Source organism: Ochotona curzoniae, unplaced genomic scaffold (assembly GCF_017591425.1).
Source record: "Ochotona curzoniae isolate NIBS_2020 unplaced genomic scaffold, NIBS_Ocur_1.0 contig_4754, whole genome shotgun sequence".
Taxonomy (NCBI): Eukaryota; Metazoa; Chordata; class Mammalia; order Lagomorpha; family Ochotonidae; genus Ochotona; species Ochotona curzoniae.
Genome location: NW_024466378.1, coordinates 1267418 through 1286011, shown reverse-complemented (window position 1 = coordinate 1286011; position 18594 = coordinate 1267418). Strand labels below are relative to the sequence as shown.

At 38.3% G+C, this 18594-nt stretch overlaps 1 protein-coding gene across 12 annotated transcripts in view; it reads left to right on the top strand.

The window, feature by feature from the left end:
* Positions 1–18594, top strand: part of DCAF6 (DDB1 and CUL4 associated factor 6) — a 110807-nt gene that overhangs the window by 61933 nt on the left and 30280 nt on the right. For 5 of the 12 annotated variants that reach the window (XM_040987549.1, XM_040987547.1, XM_040987553.1 and 2 more), the window contains 4 exons: positions 4259–4318; positions 12336–12453; positions 16894–17019; positions 18429–18505. In XM_040987549.1, the coding sequence (XP_040843483.1) occupies positions 4259–4318; positions 12336–12453; positions 16894–17019; positions 18429–18505 (381 nt within the window). Of the gene's footprint in view, positions 1–4258; positions 4319–12335; positions 12454–16893; positions 17020–18421; positions 18506–18594 lie in introns of all 12 variants that reach the window. The other 7 variants (XM_040987559.1, XM_040987554.1, XM_040987551.1 and 4 more) reach the window with 4 other exon arrangements.

The following is an 18594-nucleotide window of genomic DNA, read 5'->3' as shown; positions in this document are numbered from 1 at the left end:
TTAACTGTTGCCAAGTATATCTTTATAGACTTCAAGGAAATATGTCATAACTTTTTTTTAATAATTTTTGGAAATACATTACAACTTGTAATAGTCTTTTAGGATTTTTTTTCTCCTCTACAAGGTGTTAAATTTACTTTCATCACATCACTGCAGTACGTCAGCCTTGGGCCTATGGCTAGATACTCTTGAAGAGGTTATTTTTTGATTACTTTAAGCCTCAGTTTCCCAATTCTTTAAATAAATCTGCCAAGATTTATAGTAAATGCCTGGGTGAGCCAGTACTGTGTATGTATCATTTTTTATATTACAGAAAGCAGTATACATAGTATATTCTTACTTATGTTTCATTTACTACTTCAGAATGCCCTTAAAGCCATGTAAGGTTGATAACATTCAGAGTTTTGAAAGAGCTGAATGTACGTTTATCAATAAATTCCCTAAAATGCTATGGCAAAGACATTCAGCATATAGCTGGCTGATTTTAAGCCCAACTTTTTTTCCATTTCAGGTCCCCAGAAGTCATGGGTTGCTGGCTCCTGCTCAGAGTGACAGCACCCTGTGGAGTCTGCTGGTACTGGCCCCCCCCCATCACCACAGAGCCCCACTGGAGCATGGAGCCAGCATAGAGAGGGTCAGGTAGGAACTGTTTTTTCACTTTATGGCACGGTTTTGCCAATTGGCAAGAAAGAAAGAAAGAAACTTTTGTACCCACAAAGGGTATAAGACATTGGAGATTATTTTTGAAAAAGGGGCTTTTCAAAACTGAGCCATATTGGAAAAAATCAGCACTTACCCGATCCTGTGCAAGCAGGCTCCCTGCAGCATCAGATTCCCCCGCAGTGTCCAGAATGACAGTCACATTATGTAGGACTTTGCAGAATGAGAGTTGGACCCGTGTTTTTAGTGCTTAAGAGTAGATAGTGCATCGAGTGGGATATATTCTGTTTCTGCAGACACTCCTTACCAGCTTGAATGGCTAAGCTGGTCCTAAGCAAGACAACAGGGTGTCCTCTAGAGTGTTAACCATTGTAATAATCTGCATTTTTCCAGAACAGCTTTATACCTTTATCTTTCTTTGAACATCACAGCTCAGAAAAACAGGCTAAGAGTGATATCAGTTGTGTTATGTAAGTCGTTTATATGTAATATTGTTAAGTTTTCATTAGAATACTATGTGATAGGTACTGAAATTATCCCCATTTTGTAGTTGAGACAATGAGACTCTAAATCAAATAATTTTCCCTGAGTTATATTATTATTGAGTAGAAAAGGCACATTTGAACCAAGGAAGTGTGGCTGAAGTTGTTGTTATTTATAAAAAGGAAATTGACCATGAGACATGCTGAGTTTTGTACTGAATGTGCTTTTTCTTGAAGTTTATCTTTACTTTAAAAGTAATACTATATTTCAAAATACTTGCTGTAAACTGCCTGGGCCCCATTATATTTTATAATAAATTATCATTGGACCATTTATACAGAATCTTATTTTGTGATTTCTAGAAGATATTCAGAGAGCTGAGCTTAAGTAGGCAAATAACTGCAGCCATCCAGCTGAACTGGTAATTTCATTTTTTGCATGTTAGCTGTTCTGATACTTAATATTATTTTAAGATTTCTGTGTTGGAAAGAGTTACAAAGAGAGAAGAAAAGAGAGAGCAAGAGAGTGCTTCTATCCACTGGTTCTCTCCCTAAATGACCACAACATACTGGGACAGACCAAAGCCAGGAGTCAGAAATTTCTTCCAGCTGTCCCACATGGGTGCAGGGGCGCAAAGACCCGGACCATCTTCTGCTGGTCTCTTGGACGGCGGGTGGAGCAGCGTGTAGCTGGGACCACGTGAGATGCTGGCACCACAGGTGGCAGCTTCACTCGCTGCAGCACATCTCAGGTCTGATCTGATGGTTGTGGGCACTGAGTTTTTGAATACCTACTGATCTAAAAACATGTCACCTAAAATCTTCATGTGACAGGAAAATAATCCTTTCAGAAGCAGTTGCATGCTCCCTAGAAGCTATGACCACGAAGGATTTCTTCCCAAAGAAGGGGAGAGGGAAGGAACAACAGTTTCCCCAAAACAGACAAAATATATGCCAGATTGTGAAGTGAGAAAGCAAACCTTTCCTGTTTAATGCTCTTTCTTTTTGTAAATTCCCCAAGAGTTTGAAAGTACAGTTTCATAAAAGTAACAGCATACTAGTAGCTCCTACATCACTGTATATTTTCAGTTTCTTTCTAAATTTTTGGAAATAAAATGAGGTGCATTTTACTGTAGTAAGATTTGTATATCTCATGGTAGTTCTGGAAAAGTTAAATATTTAAAGGGAAGGTTTCTTGGAGAGCTTATAATATTTAGGGATTTTAATAAATGAAAATGCAATGAATTGGCTTACAAATATAAAAGGGTGGAAAATATTCTTCAAGCTACTTCTCAGGAGTTTTTCCAATATTAATTTCATGGAGTTGTATTCCGTTAGTTTTTTCTAAATCTATTTCTAAAGACCAGCTGATCTAGTCTTCAAAAATAACATTGATGGAAATATTGACTCTAACTCTGAGATGAATAAATGGGAAGTCTTAGAAAGGAAAGGAAAGCTTGCACAGATTGGGAAATTGGCTGAGATGCCATTGCATCCACTTTTAGTGTGGAATCGATTTGTTTAACTGAAAGTTGTGCTAAAGAGGTGATGAGTAGGATAATAAAAGCTATTAGGTAATTAAATGTTATCAAAACTGTTGGTATTAAAAGAACAAGTAGTCCAGTGACATAAAGTTGATTTAGGGTGTATCAGAATTTAGGATATACTCCCAGCTTCACTTAGCTGTCTGGTTCAGGCAGGTTTCTTGAAAACACCTGTTTGAGAGGAGTGAATTTGATGAAATGCCATTGTGAGCTGAAATGTGATTAGTCAGAAGTATTTTATGAACATAATTTACTAAGAACTGTAGCAAAGGATATTAGAAGCTAAGTATTTATTTTACTTTTGAGGGAGGATTATACTTGTTACTCATGTTTTTCTTTTACCACGTCCCACCGAGACCTAAGCAGGAATTAGAAGGAGCCACTTCCGGCCACAGGTTCTGTGTCTCTGCTCCAAAATGCTGAGTAGTAGTGAGTCAGGTTCCACCTGTTTTCTGATTTTGGAACATTTGCATTAATATGATAAAATGTCCTTGGGATGAGACCCACACCTAAGCACAACATTTGTTGGATGTCTCAGTATCTTACACACGGCCTGGAGGTAATTTATCCGGTATTTTCAGCATACCTGTGTTTGGATTGCAGCCTGTCATGACAGCAGCTTTGGGATTTGCTGCTTGTAGTGTCATGTGCTCAAAGTTTTAGATTTTGGAGGCGTTTTTGTCTTAGAATTGCTCAGTCTATAATTCCTGCTGTCTTGACCCTTAGGCTGATCAGAAAGAAGAAAAGCAGCTTGAGCCTAAAAATGTTGCTGATTATTTTCAGAATCAGGTTTAGACTCAATGCTTTCAAATTCCAGACAGTTGTACTACTTTCATTTATATCAGTATTCTTAAATCACCGGAACCCGTTTATAAAATAAATTCTTAGAAAGCAAACCAGCATTTCCAAAAGATAAAAACAAAGCTATTCTATTTGAAGCTAATGTAGAAAATCTAAAGCTGAAACATGAAGCCTTCTCCTTGCCTCTCTTAACCTTCCACCCGGTGCTCTAGAAAGAAACCCAAACCTTCACAATATTATCTCTCTGTGCACAATATACTATAGAGTTTTAAAAGCTGTTTGTTTCTGTAAGGGCAGTTACACCATTGATTATTTTCCTAATAAGTCGCTTTTGTTGTCTAATCGGTTTGAGCACCTCACTCCGCTCACAGTGCAGCACATATCCCGCCAAGTGGAGGGAACATCTCATTTCATGCTGGGAAGCCTCCACAGCTGAGGGACGCTGAGCCTTGACGAGCTAGAAAGGCAACTTGAAAAGGGCAAGGGTCTTCTGGAGATTTCCCCATTTCTGATATCTGCCTTACACTTTGTGCTTGTGCTGAATGAACTTGAAAAAGGGTATATGCATGAAAGTAGAATATTTTCTCATTCAGAATTGCTAAATGCTTGCCTGAAATAACATTTTAAGCACGTGGCCCTGCTTACTCACTGCTTGGAAAACATAACACAGTGCTTACTTCTGTTCCCTATCTTACGTATTTGTTTCTAAAGCTTAGAGATGATCATGACATTGCCGTGCAGTTTTAAGTTGAAATCTCATTTTTGTTTCAGATTCTCCTTCTTCTGTGGTTAACAAACAGCTCGGATCCATGTCACTTGATGAGCAACAGGGTGCGTGCAACAGGAGATGCGCTATGCCCATCCAGCCATAGCTTTAATGCAATGCATATACAGAGCTCCTTGTCGCTTTCTCATAGCATTCCATTTTGATGATGGTCTTAAAGTCAGTATTTTGTGAATTAAAATATACCAAGTAGTATTGTGCACAAAGGACTTTTTTGACCTATACAAATTATTTATTATGCAAGCTAAGTTAATTACTACCCATGGCCATTCATGTCAGTTTTAAATTTGCTCTCTCTACAGTAGTATTGTAATGGATATGAACTGTATCCATATTTAAGTTTTAGGTGTGTGTCATGAAACTCTTGAACTCTAAGTGTGAGGTTAGCAGTTATTGCCTCCTTGGACACTTAGGGAAAATGATTTGAACATAGTTATATTTCTGTTTTACAAGTTGCTATGATAATGTTTTTTTTTTTTTTAACTTATTTTTAGTTTTGCAAGTCAGAGTAAGAAAGTGAAAGAGAGAGATCTGCTGTCCACTGATTCATTCTCCTGATGGCCACAGTGGTTAGGGCTGACCAGGCTGAAGCCAGGAGCCAGGTGGCACAAGTCTTTTCCTGATTTCCCACGTGGGTGGCAATTCCCAAAAACTTGGCCATCTTGCGTTACTCTTCCCAGGCCATTAGTGGGGGAGCTAGTTTGGAAGGAGAGCAGATGGAAACTAACTGTGAGCCTCATGAGATGATGTCACAGATGGTAGCTTTACCCATTGTGCTACAGTGACAGCTCCAGTGATACTAGTTTTTATATCCCACATACCTGGTGATTAAACTCCTGGTAGATTTAACTGTAAGGAATATAGTTATAGACCCCAGTGATAAACTTGAAAGCCACCAGTAAGAGGGGAAAATGGTTTCCACCTCCGCTGTACTTTCTGAATTAGGAATGGCATTGAATCGCTCTAAAAGCCTTCCATGTAACCGGAAGATGGATTGCTTGTTTACCAGGCCTCATTGCCATCATACTAGCTGTAGCAAAGAGAAGGTCTGGCAGAGGAGGACATTCTGAAAGCTAAGATTGGAGCAAGGACGACTGTTTTAGGCTGTTTGGAATTCAGGCAAATGACATACTAACTTATTTGGGAATTTTCTGAGCTAGTTTAAGTACATTTTGGCCCAGTAATCTTAGTAATATTAAGCCAACAAGAATAACTTAGAATGATACTGATTATTTTCCTTCATTTAAAAGGGCACTTGGTTATCGTATTTTACATACTTATTTTTAAAAAAAATTTTAAAGATTTATTGATTTTTTTATTGGAAAGGCAGATATACAGAGAAGAGGAGAGACAGAGAGGAAGATCTTTCATCCAATGGTTCACCCCCCAAGAGGCTGCAATGGCTGGAGCTCAGCCAATCCAAAGCCAGGAGCCATCCTCGACTGCTTTCCCAGGCCACAAGCAGGGAGGTGGATGGGAAGTGGAGCTGCCGGGATTAGAACTGGTGCCATATAGGATCCCCGTGCGTTCAAGGCGAGGACTTTAACCTCTACACTATTGCACCAGGCCCCAAATTTTAAAATATTAATAGCACGAAAGCCCCTAGATTTGGTTGGCTAAAGTTTACCTGTGTTGGATGATTTATTAGTCAGTAGTATTGTTGAACTTGTTATTGTTGTATAGTACCTCCTAGGTGTGAAATAGATGTAATTTAACTACCTTTCTAGAGCAATAGGTAGAAAATAATTTTAAGGTGAATGAGAAACCTGCTTCTGTAATCCTGTAATCCTGATTTGTTCTTGTAGGCCAGAAATAACACCTGTTGCTTTCAAAGTCCCTTGATGCACTGAATTATAGTTTCTGAGTACTCTAGTCATTCTTTTTATGGGTTAAGATTTATGTCCTGACTAGAATGTATAGCTATATTTTATATTCAGTTCAATGGCATAGGATATTATTATATATAATTTAAGGTGCTACTTAACTTATAGATTAGATAGAATGTAAGAGGAAAAATCAAAATAAAATGAACACTCATATGTTTGACATTCATGCCTGGAAAAATGATGATGTCGTTAACTGGAGTTGACTAGTTTGAAAGCAGATAGCCAGAGGTGATAGTTCATTGTCAACTGTGCAAGCTGTAATGGGCCTTTTTGTATATGCAAGCAAAGATAGTATGAGAAAGCTCAAATATTGAGTCAGGTTGGGAGAAGTTACATTAAAATAGATCATCATAAATTATTTTTGTGGTAAGACCTCTGAACAGAAACATTCTGTGCCCCAAATTTCAGAACGGCTATTTGTTTGTTTTTAAGATTTACTTAATTGTATTTGAAAGGCAGATTTACAAAGAGAAGAGACGAGAGAGAAGAGAGATCTTCCATATGCTGATTCTGGTTCATTGCCCCAGGTGGCCACAATGGTCAGAGTTGAACTGATCGGAAGCCAGGAACAGGAGCTTCTTCTGGGTCTGCCATGTGGCTACAGGGAGCCAGATCAGAAGTGTTAACAGCCAGGGCCTGAACTGGTATTCATATGAAATGCTGGCACTTGCAGGCAGAAAGTTAGCTTGTTGAGCTCCTCCAGTCCTGAGGACTTCACAATACAGGCTTATATTACCTAAAATAACAACTTCTGTGAAAATTAAGAGAGACAGCCTGTTACTGCCTGCCTCTCCTGGACCAGTGTAATAACTTGTTAAGTGACATGTTAGATCTAGTCAGGCTATACTGTGTTTTCAGCTAGCAATCAGAGAAAAACTTAAAAAAAAAAAATAAATATAGTTGTGTAATTGACTTAGCCCATGCCTTAGCTTCCAAGCCTGGTAACCTGACTTCATCTTGTGAATTTCATCCCAGACCACTGTCTCCTCACTAAGTTCTCAAATAGGCGTACTTCCAGTTCTGCTGGCCCTCACTTCCCTTGTGCATGCTGTCCCCTCTCCACAACATACTTTTCCATTCGCAACTTCTGTCTTGTCCTTCAGACCTCATTAAATCACTCAGGAATAATGTGACCTCCAGCTGCAGGCATTCTCCCCTGCCTTTTTGTTCTTTCTGACTGCTGTATTTCACTATAATGTCATCATATGTGTAGGGGATTATTTAATATCTACCTACCTTCTCCCACATTCTCTGCTAAATACTTAATGCCTAAAGTTTTATCAGTTATTTGGGAAACTGTTTTTTTGAATAAATGAGTAAATAAATTCTTTACCAGTGGAAAACTATAGAAAATGTTTTGCCTTGAGAAAAACCTGATTAGATTTATGAATTAGTTCATTTTGGTAGTGTTGGATGATTGATTACAAGGAGGTCAGATTATTTCTGAGTGATTTAATGAGATTTGAAGGACAAGAAGTTGCAAATGGAAAAGTTTGTTGTGTAGAGGGGACAGCGTGCACAAGGGAAGTGAGGGTACTAGTAAGATTGCAAACAGTAAGAACTAGTAAGTAGCTGCTGGAAGAGCTTTGCTGAGAGATCATGAGGAATCTAAAGTGCCAATGTTAGGAACTGATAGTGAATGTCTTTATAAAATGTTGGAGAGGTGGAATTAATGGAATGTTGAGACTGGCTAGACATGAATGAGAGAACGATGAGGTGTTCTGAAAGAGTGGTAGATGGCGGTTGATTAAGATTGAGATTTTCAGGAAAATGGCTGTTTGGGGAGCAGGAAGGAGAGAAGGCATGTGAGATCTCAAGTGTCATATTTGTAGTATGCCTGAAGTCTGTTTTCTGTTGCTCTAACAGAATACCTGAAGCTCAGTAATTCATAGAAGTGAGACTTGTTTCGGCTTGTGGTTGTATGAGCTGGGTAGGTGCTGGTTACACTTGCCTCCTGTTGGACTCTGCCTTGAGCTGCCTTGTGTCTGGCAGAACACTGGATGGAGACCTCGGTTCATGCGGCAAAGAGATCACATGCTCAGCCCCTCAGCATGGAGGTGTTGGAGGTGGGGCCCAGAGGGGTTTGTGGGCGTCTGCACTCATGAGGAGACAGATGCCCTCTTCCAGAAGGCAGGTCTCTTGCTGGATTAGATTAGTTACTGCCAGAGTGGGTTGGTATTAAGTGAGCAGAACTTCTTCAACATTTTCTTTTGCCAGGTGTCTTAAGTCTCCTTTAAGTCTCCTTTTTACTTAAATTATACATTTATTTGTGGTGCTTTTGGGAGCTACAGGTGACTTTCCCTGCCTCTGCAAGGTTAACTCTCATTTTTTTATCTGAGCACAATTCAGTGGGTGGTTAATTCCTCAAAAAGAAAAGCCTGAAGAAGGAATAAATTGTGAGACAGGACATGCAGAAAGAGGTGGAGCTCATGAACTCAGTTTAAATATATTGAGTTTGAATTGTCTGTTTTAGACACCTAAAGGGAAAGCTGACTCAACAGTGGATTGTATGGTGTCAGCGTGGAGAAAGAAGTTGCTTTCTTAAAGTTTGATGATTCTTGATAATGATTAGAAGACGGCAAGCCGGAGTGTATGTGCTGTGTCTGAATCTTAGGCCTGTTCACAGAGATAAGGAAGGACATGTCTTTAGAGGTAAAATGGGGTCATACACATATGTCTTTGCCTACCGGGATGAGTAGCAAGGGTAGCATCGGTTCAAGGTTGGGTAGGAGATTGCTGAGCTGGTGTCGGCTTAGAGTTCTTTGTGTCGGGGTATAGTGGTGTTTGTGCAAGGTGGTCTTACCAGAGTCCTTCTAAGCTAAGAGTTTTTATCATAACTACGTGTGCATGAGAATGCTTTATTTCTCCCAACTGCATGCTGTTAGAGTTAGGCATAAATGACTCCATTTCAGTTTTGATAAGTTCACACTGTGTGAAACTCAGAAAAGATGTCAGAGCTTGAGAAATCAATTTGGAAATTGGTGGCATCTAGATGATAGTTGGAAATGTGAAAGTAGGTGAAACAAACTTAAAAGTAGAAAAAAATTAAATTTGTGATACCAAGAGAAATTGACAGCTCCCATCTACTAGCCTGTTCCCCAGGTACTGTGGGACTGAAGCAGGGAGGTGGCCCCCCGTCCAGGGCTCCCGGCTGGGGAGCAGGGGCTCCGTGAGTAGCCATCACCACCGCCTCCCTGGGTGCACAGGAGCAGAGCCAACACCAGCACTTCAACAGGTGATGCAGCCTCTTAACTGGTAGCTACGAGCCAAAGTCAGCTTTCAGAAGTATTTGCTTGTCCAACTTAAATAAAATACGTTAAGGAAAATTTAAATAATTATGGATTTTTTTTACTAATAAAAAAACACAAATTTTTTAGTTTTTTTTTAAAGATTTATTATTATTATTATTGGAAAGGCGGATATGCAGAGAGGAGAGACAGAGAGGAAGATCTTCCATCCGATGATTCACTCCCCAAGTGAGCGCAACAGTCCATGTCGATGCTATGCCGATCCAAAGCCAGGAGCCTCTTCCGGGTCTCCCACGCGGGTGCAGGGTCCCAAAGCTTTGGGCCGTCCTCGACTGCTTTCCCAGGCCACAAGCAGGGAGCTGGATGGGAAGCGGGGCTGCCGGGATTAGAACCGGCGCCCATATGGGATCCCGGGCGTGCAAGGTGAGGACCTTAACCACTTGCGCCACCGCGCCGGGCCCAAATTTTTTAGTTTTTAAAAACTTTTTTCTCAGATATTTGACTCTTAAAACACACGTTTTGCCAAAAACACATTGCATTTGTACTTATCCGAGAGCTCCGCATTTCTCACAAAGTGGATTACATAGAATCAAGCAAAGGCTGGAACTACAAAGAGTGAAATGGACCTAGGCTAGGAAATGAATTCTAAACCTTCGCTACACTCTCATTAATATTGCTGTAGAGGAAGTCCTCTACTGTGTCGTCTCCTTCCGGAGATACTACTTATGTGTAGTAGGAAATAATGACTTAGAAGTATTATAACACAGGAGTCCATTCTATTGTAATAATCATGGGGCAGCTTTATACAAGGTTGGACTCATTAAGTGAACACTATTTTGTGTAAGATTTATGAACACAGCTAATATTCCTATGAGATTCAATAACTTTGTAGTAGATATTTTATGAAGAAAGCTTCAATTATTAGTGTAATTTAAGGGAACCTTTCAAAGCTTTCTTGGGGTGGGGAAAATAGCATGCAAATTTAAATGTTTCCTACACTGTTCTGATCTCTTATTAGCTCTTTATTTATTATATGCTTATATTCATAAACTATAAATATCCAAAAGTTCATATTTAGTTTTTTTTTTTTCTACAGGGGGGCTTTAATATGACATTTAACTTCTGTAAGACTTCTTTTAAGTTATGCTTCTGTTATATGTTAGGTATGAGAAATTCAGTCCTGCGTTTCTGTCATATCTGCTTTAGTTTGGCATTCCGTCCACAGCAGCATTAACAGCATAAACTGCTGTGGGAGATGATGGATGAACATGCCCTGGCCTGCTCTGCCCCTGGGTTGTCTTGGTCATTCCCTCTGTAGCTAGCTAACTCCACGGGTTCTAGAACCCTGAAGACAACATTGGCTTTGGCAGCAGTGGAACAAAGATCTCAGCGGCAGAGCCGAAGAGGAGAAATTGTGTGTGGTCAGATGACTGGCAAATACAAAATTTTGCAAAGGTGCTCAAGAGCAGGACAGATTTTAAGTTTCATTCTAGGTAATTTTATGTAAGCTAAAGGTCTGCTAAATCAGCCGTGTTATCAGAATTCAGAATTACGTTTATCAAACACTGAATGTAATGCTGAAATCTTTGAAGCTAATAATGAGTTATTAATTTATTTGCTCCTACTGTTTATATGTCAAGTCTTACTCATAACACTAACAGTACAAAAATAATTTTTTTTCCTAATTGAGGCTACCTGCTTTATAATTCATTGGATTATTTTCAAATTGGAGTTAATTCTACAACACACCATTTTTCATGGGCTGGAAGGTAAAGATACTAAGGATTGATACCTCTGAGTAGTGTTTGTTGTCAGTTTGACTCCTAATCTCTGGATGGGAGTTTTTTCTTTCCCCAGTAGTCCTGTGGTTGGCAGATCTTGCTGATTGCTAGGTCTCATTCCATGGGATTCTGTTGTAGCAAGTGCTCCCCTGACTCAAGAGGAATGAAAAGATGAATAATCCTTAATTACAGCATAAAGTGGGCCTAATGAAAAGCCTGAGTGCCTTCATGAATACTGTTACTGTTTTGTAAGAGACGTAGTGTGTTCAGTAGTGCCTTATCAGTCTATAGTTTCTAGAAAATTGTTGTGTGACTCAAGTATTTTCTTCAAGCAAATGAGAAAAATGTCACATACTTATTGTCTCTTTTGTATTTCCCATTTATTTTAATGTTTTCACAAGGTGTTAATTCATTATCAAAGGAAAAATTGATAAAGCCCTATTTAACTGAATGGTCTATGAATTTCTATAGTTTTTAAAAATTTTATTTGCCATTTTGAAAATACTGTCCTAATGGAGTCTTAAGATAAAATTGCCATTTCCATTGTTAAGAAACAAATTCCTTAGCATTTAAAATGAACCAAAATATATTATCTAATCTTACAGTCAAGACAGTTTTAGGAGACAAGGCACAACAACCCTGTTCTTTCATATAATACAGGCTCTAATTCTTCCCTAAACTATAAAACTGAGTTTGAGAGAACAGGCAGAATTGAATGGCCACAGAGGTTTTCCTGAGCAACCTGACGAGTGTCCTCAGTGTCTCTGAGGGAGGCAGCGTTAGCTACTAGAAACCTGAAGAATGGTATCGTGGGCATTCCTTTTAACGAATAGTTTAAGATACCAGTGTATAATGTGTGTCGTTGCTTGTTACTGTTTTTTGATTCCCTAAATATGGTTCTCAGTGTATTATGTGGTTTTATCTGAATCAAAGGGAGTCATTTCCACAAAGCTAGGCTTTAACGCAGTGCTACTTGGAAATATGAAGTGTTTCTTTGTCACTTGCCTTTAAACTTTAAATGAGAACCATAACAGATGTGAAAAAGAATTATGACAAAGGCATCCTAACTTAAGTTATATAAATTTTAGGAAATGTCATCTTTTTACTGCTTTCAGAGACTTTTTCAAATGTTTTAAACGCAATTTTCAGATAACAGTAATGAAAAGCTGAGCCCCAAACCGGGGACAGGTGAACCAGTTTTAAGTTTGCACTACAGCACAGAAGGAACAACCACAAGCACAATAAAACTGAACTTTACAGATGAATGGTAAGTTAATGTTTTTGTAAAGATGTTCTTAACAGTTTTTAGGATTGTATTAGAAATTCGTTTTTAGCAATCAGCTTTGTGTTTGGTTTTGCCAAAATGCATTGGTTCTTTAACTGTGGTGTGCCTAAGAATTACTGTGGAGAGTTTGTTAAGCACAGGTTTGTGGCCACCTCTCTGAGTTAGGTTTCAGTGGGGCCTGGGGATTTTCATCTGCAGCTTTACAGACAGTGCTCATGATGCTCATTCGGGGACATTGCCCTTGTTACAAGTTGCAGAAGATCGTCATCACCTCTCGGTCATTCATACAGAAGGACCTAACACTCTGAAACTTTTTGTGATTTTGGTCCTATGTCCAGGTGTGTGTGTGTGTGTTTGTGTATATATATCTTTTAAAAAATTTTTAGAACATAAATTTAATTCTACTGAATATATTCTGTTTTCCTCTGAATTTGACACATTATGCTAAATTTTAAAAATATTACTGTACTAGCTATACAATAGCTCATCCAGTAGGTGTACCTTAGTTTAACCATTTCCTTTTACTTGGGCAGTGAATTTGTTTCCATTTTTTCAACTAAGCAAAGCCTTGATGAATATTTATATACTGGTAAAGCTGAACTTCAGTGTAGTATAAATATGATGTTTCTGATTATGTTTAATCTATTTGAATTTAATATTTTAAAGCAAGTTATGTGAACAGCTTCTGTTCTTTCCTAATGTCAAAATTAAATGCCTTTTGACTGAGATGGCAGCTAACAGTTATTTTTAAATTTACCATGATAACATTAGTATTACTATTTTTGTAACATTAATATTAATATATTGACAGTATAGTATTTACTTATAGCTGTTTTACTATTTTATATATGAAGTTAACTATTGTTATATTATAAAATTTATTGTACATAAATAATGTAGTTATATATTAACAAGTCAATATATAACTATGTTGATACATGTTCATATCAATTTTATTTATTTAAATTACTGGTTTCCATTTGTGTTTATGTGTTTATGTAGTTTATACTAAAATCTTTGAATAAAAATTTTGAATACTATTGAAATCTTCTGTGTCCCAGGGACTATTCTAGATTCGGAAGATGCATTATTGTAGAGGAAACAGGTGGTGAACTATAAGTATGTGTCCTATAACAGTGTATTAGAAGGTGCTAAGCACTGTGGGAGAAAATGGAGCACGTAAGGATGACAGGGAGACATAGGAAGGGAGAGGCGTTTTTATTAAGAAGGTGACATCTGGGCAAAACCTTGAACAGTGAGAAAGAAGGGACCATCATGTATCTGAAAGAAAGTTCTGGGCTGAGAGAAAACCAGTGCAAATACCCATAAGCAGAAGCAGCCCTACTGTGATTAAGGATCTTTGAGAAAGCCTGTGTAGATGAAGTGCAGTGACGCAAGGAGAGAGTAGAGGCATGTACACTCAGCCGGGAAAGTGAGGATAGTCCAAAGGCAAAAGGGTATTGTGAGCAGTTGTGTTGAGAATATACACAGAAGCAGGACACTAGGAAAAGATTAAGGATAAGAGAAATAAGCAAGATGAGAGATGGTGACAGTAGGGGTAGGCAAAGAAGGTGACTGAACTCCAGGTACGTGTATTTGACGGTGCAGTGGGCATTATTTCCTTATGTGTCCTAGTTTTTGATTTTAACATTTTAAAATGTTAATAACTAGAGTCCTTTCTTCTTCGTGGGCAATTTTAACATTGTCAACAGGTTGATCATTTTAAATTTTCTGTTGTCAAGTTTCTGTGCAAAAGAGGTTGACTTCTTACAAAGACTCTCATTTGAGCATTTTTTAAAGAAAAGATATCATTAATCCCATTGTTTTTTAAAATGCTCCTTTTCCTTCTCTGTGATTGACTATGGATTATACTCCTTCATTTTTATTTTTTGTCAGATTACCATTTTATTTTCTGATTTTTGAAAGGCTTTGATATTTGTTACATGCACACAAGGCAGCAGAACATTCAAGATAAGTGTGCATCATTTTTCTGTCTGTTGCAGAGTGGACTGTAGTGTGTAGTTAGTTCTTTGATGACAGGTGACTCAGTATTACCCCGAGCTTGGATTCTGACGGTTTCAAGCAGTGGAACTTTTCTAAAGTTGTTTCCCTACCTGAAAATGAGCAGTAGAAGGTTTCTGTAGTGAAGGTTCAAGGAGATGATGCAGAAGTATATGTGTCAGGTTCTTTCACTGGTACCTGATGCTTGGCTCAAAATAATCTTTTATAATTTGAATCGCAAATACTTTGCCCACTTTTTTTTTTTTTTTTACTGTGGTGGTTACCCTTTTTGATTTTATTAAAGCTATTAATTTGTTATAGAATTAATGAAGGGCAGTAAACTATGTCTTTCATCTGTTCCAAGTATACTTGCTAGCTGGATGTTTGTTTTTGAGTTTCGTTAGGAGAATCTTGTTTTATGCTTTCAAACTGTGACCACATGCTTAGAAAAGTCCTGTCTTCCTGAGGAGGAAAACGTCGTCTTATATTCCTTTTGTTTTCTATACTTTGTCAAAATTATGTGTTTTCTGTGATTCCCAGTGCCATATTAACATGGCAAGATTTGTGTCTTTTCTGTTAATGGTCCTCTGTACTGTGTTAACACTATAAAAGTTTGTTGTTAAGTACTGCACTTGAACATTTTACTTATGCCTGTGTTGTAATTTTCTCAGAAGATTTATGTATCACATTTGCTTCTCTTTACCAAATAGCTACACACTACATCGTTCTGATTAAGAAGAAATCACATGTACATTGCAAAAAAAAAAGGGAGAAATTTTGTTGAGATGACTCTGAACGCCAGTACATTGCTCTCTCCATTTATCTTTGCACAGATAGATAGAAATATGTTACATTATGAAAAGTTAAATTGGCTTCTGCCATTAGCCTATGCGAGTTTTTACAGAATACCAGCAAAGAATCTGTGATAACTTTAGTATAGACTACCGAGTTATTGGGATTTGTGTGTGTACAACAGTATGTTTATGGTAGCAGATTTCTTTTCTTATTCATGTTTCTTCCTCCTCCACCTCCTCTACGTCTTCTTACTTCTGTAGCTCGTACTCTCTTTTAAATGATATATTTGTTTATTTGAGAAAGTTTGTTGGGGAGAGTTCTTTCAGCTGAGAGTTCACTCGCCAGATGACCAGAGTGACCAGAGTAGGCTGGTCCCAAGCCAGGAGCAGGAGCCAAATCTGGGTCTGACACGTGGGTAACCAGGGCCCAGTGCTCTTCCTAGGCCGTTGGCAAGGAGCTGCATCCGGAGTGCAGTAGCCAGGTCTTTAACTGGTGCTCATTGGGATGTAGGCGTCTCAGGCAGTAGCTTCCCCCTCTACATTGCAGTGTCAATCCCAACATTGAAATGTAAGGAATTGTTGCATTTCTTTGAGTTTACTTCTAATTTGGATCAAATGGTGCTTTTCTGAGTCTTGGTTTCCTCTTTATACATATGCCGTGGTTTCTCATAGAATCATTAACATTTATTTATGTAAATAAATATGAAGTTATTTATGTAAATTGATCTATTCTGCTATATCTAGAAATGTTAACGATAATCATTGTTAGGTTAGTATTTTTTTTTAAGGTTTATTTATTTTTATTGGAAAGGCAGATATACAGAGAGGAGGAGAGACAGGAATATCTTCTATCCAGTGGTTCACTCCCCAAGTGGCTGCAACAGCTGGAGCTGAGCCAGGAGCCTCCTTGGGGTCTCCCACGTGGGTGCAGGGTCCCAAGACTTTGGGCCATCCTCAACTGCTTTCCCAGGCTACAAGCAGGGAGCTGGATGGGAAGTGGAGCTGCTGGGATCAGAATCAGTGCCCATATGGGATCCCAGCGTGTTCAAGATGAGGACTTTAGCCACTAGGCCACCGTGCCTGGCCCCATTAAGTTAGTGTTACAAAAACAGAAAGCAATAACCCTGTTGTACACACCGTGACACTCAGCCATGTGCTGCATTTGGATAACAAACCAGAACAAAAGTGATGTACTAGGGACAGTACAGGAATCCAAAGTAATGGACAGGCTTATGTGTAAGTATTAATTTTAAACAATCTTGAATGACGTAGTCTAAAAGGTCATGTTTGATAAGTCTGAGACAGGAATTTGGATATGATATGGTATCTGTAGTGAAAAGGGAGATAATGTAATGTGTTTAAAATTTAATAGGCATATAAGGATGCACATTAGATAAAAGAGGCATCAAAAATTTGAAGCAGTCTTTTATATCTTTCAGTCTCTTTATAGGTTAATGTGTGTTAGAATATTTCTCTTAAAATGGTCTTTGCAAGTAATATTAAAATAAAAATTCTTCTTTGCACTATGAATTTTTTGTTTACCTGTCTAGTCATAAAATATAAAATTATCCTAAAGTTTATGTTTATTAAGTTCTTGGTGGGACCACTTGTCTTACTTTCATCATAGGAGCAGTACAGCTTCAAGTTCTAGAGGAAATGGGAGCCATTGCAAATCTGAGGGTCAGGAGGAGCCTGTGATCCCCCAGAGCTCAGGGGAGCCACCAGAAGGAGACAGCACAGCAAGTAAGCCAACGCTTTGTTTTTGTCATCATAAGACCCCCATATTGAATATCTACCTACTTTTCTGTTCCTTCCTATATTTTTGTTGTTTATTAAGTTATTTTGGCTGCTACAGTCCAGTTACTACTTTGATAAACAACGGATCTAAAAAGCAGGAGTCTTAACAGTTAAAATGGGGAGACCCAATGAAGCAGCCCTCCATGTGGCAGCTCCCAGTGGGCAGCAGAGGTAGTTACATACTGTGAGTGTGGGAGCTATAGATGTTAGTCTGAATTGCCTTTGCCATTTTGTACCTATCAGTGGAATCACAGAAATGGTCTTGATTCTTTAGATAGAGGTAGTTTATTGATTGGGAGGAGAAACAAATATAAACAGCCTAAGAGTGACTCTGTATTTCATACATGAAGTGCCATTTGGGCAATTTCTCAGAACCCTTTCCTAAAAGAATATTTTATGTGACCATTAATTATTTAAAATGTATTACACAGCATAGACACTGGGACACAGTAGGTGCTTTATGATGCTTGATAAATCGTTCTTCTATGAAAGATTTATTTTTTTATTTTATTGGAAAGCCAGATTAACAGAGAAAAGGATAGAGAGAAAGATCTTCCATCTGCTGGTTCACTCCCCAAATGACCACAGAGGCCAGAGTTGAGCTGATCTGAAGCTAGGAGGCAGAAGCTTCTGGGTTTCCCACATGGTACTCAATCCCAAGACTTTGTGCCATCCTGTACTGCTTTCTCAAGCCACAAGCAGGGAACTAGGTAGGAGTTAGAGCAGCCAGGAGGACATCATTTAACCATTGAGCAATTGCACTGGGCCTGAGGAACACTTTAATTTTATATTGTTACTTAATGGATAGATGCATCAATATAAAAATTTAAAATTGCCTATGTTTAAGACAGCTGCTTAGGCACAGGTACAGTTGGGAATAAAAAAGACTGATTCTTCATGGATTGTGCACTTGAACTCCAGAAGTGTTTTCAGTGTGAAAACAGATTTCATAGTAGGATTGCCTTTACTGTTTTATTAATAATGGTAATTTCTACCAAATGCATACTAGAGGAGTAGAGATAGATTCCATTTTTTTCATTCAGATTTTGGGAAAGTTAGCAAAAAGCAGGAATAAGTACTGATAGCTATGTGGCTAAGCTGAAGAACTGGTTTTGCTCAGAGTTGAAGTTTGATGCCTACCCTTGGGGAAGAGGCCGCAGGCTCATTGTTCTGTTGAAGTTCTTGCATTTCATCATACTGTGCATTTCATCATACTGGGGAGACCTTGTGTCTGAGTTGACCCAGAAAGGGTTAAGAATTACTCACAGGAAAGATATATGGTATTAAGCTGGTGCTCATTTTTATTTAAAAAAATTAGATTTAATTTATTTCTTTTAACTTGATTTTTTTTCTGTAAGCTCTTAGAGAATCATCAGAGGATGTGACAGAATATCAAGAAGGTTCATCTTTGGAAACTCTAGGGCAGAACCCTATAGATAAAGGTAAGTTGTCTTTCTCTTTAGATATTAGATTTACTTGTAGGCCTTAATATTAGATTTACTTGTAAGGCCTTAATATGTATCTGCTGAGT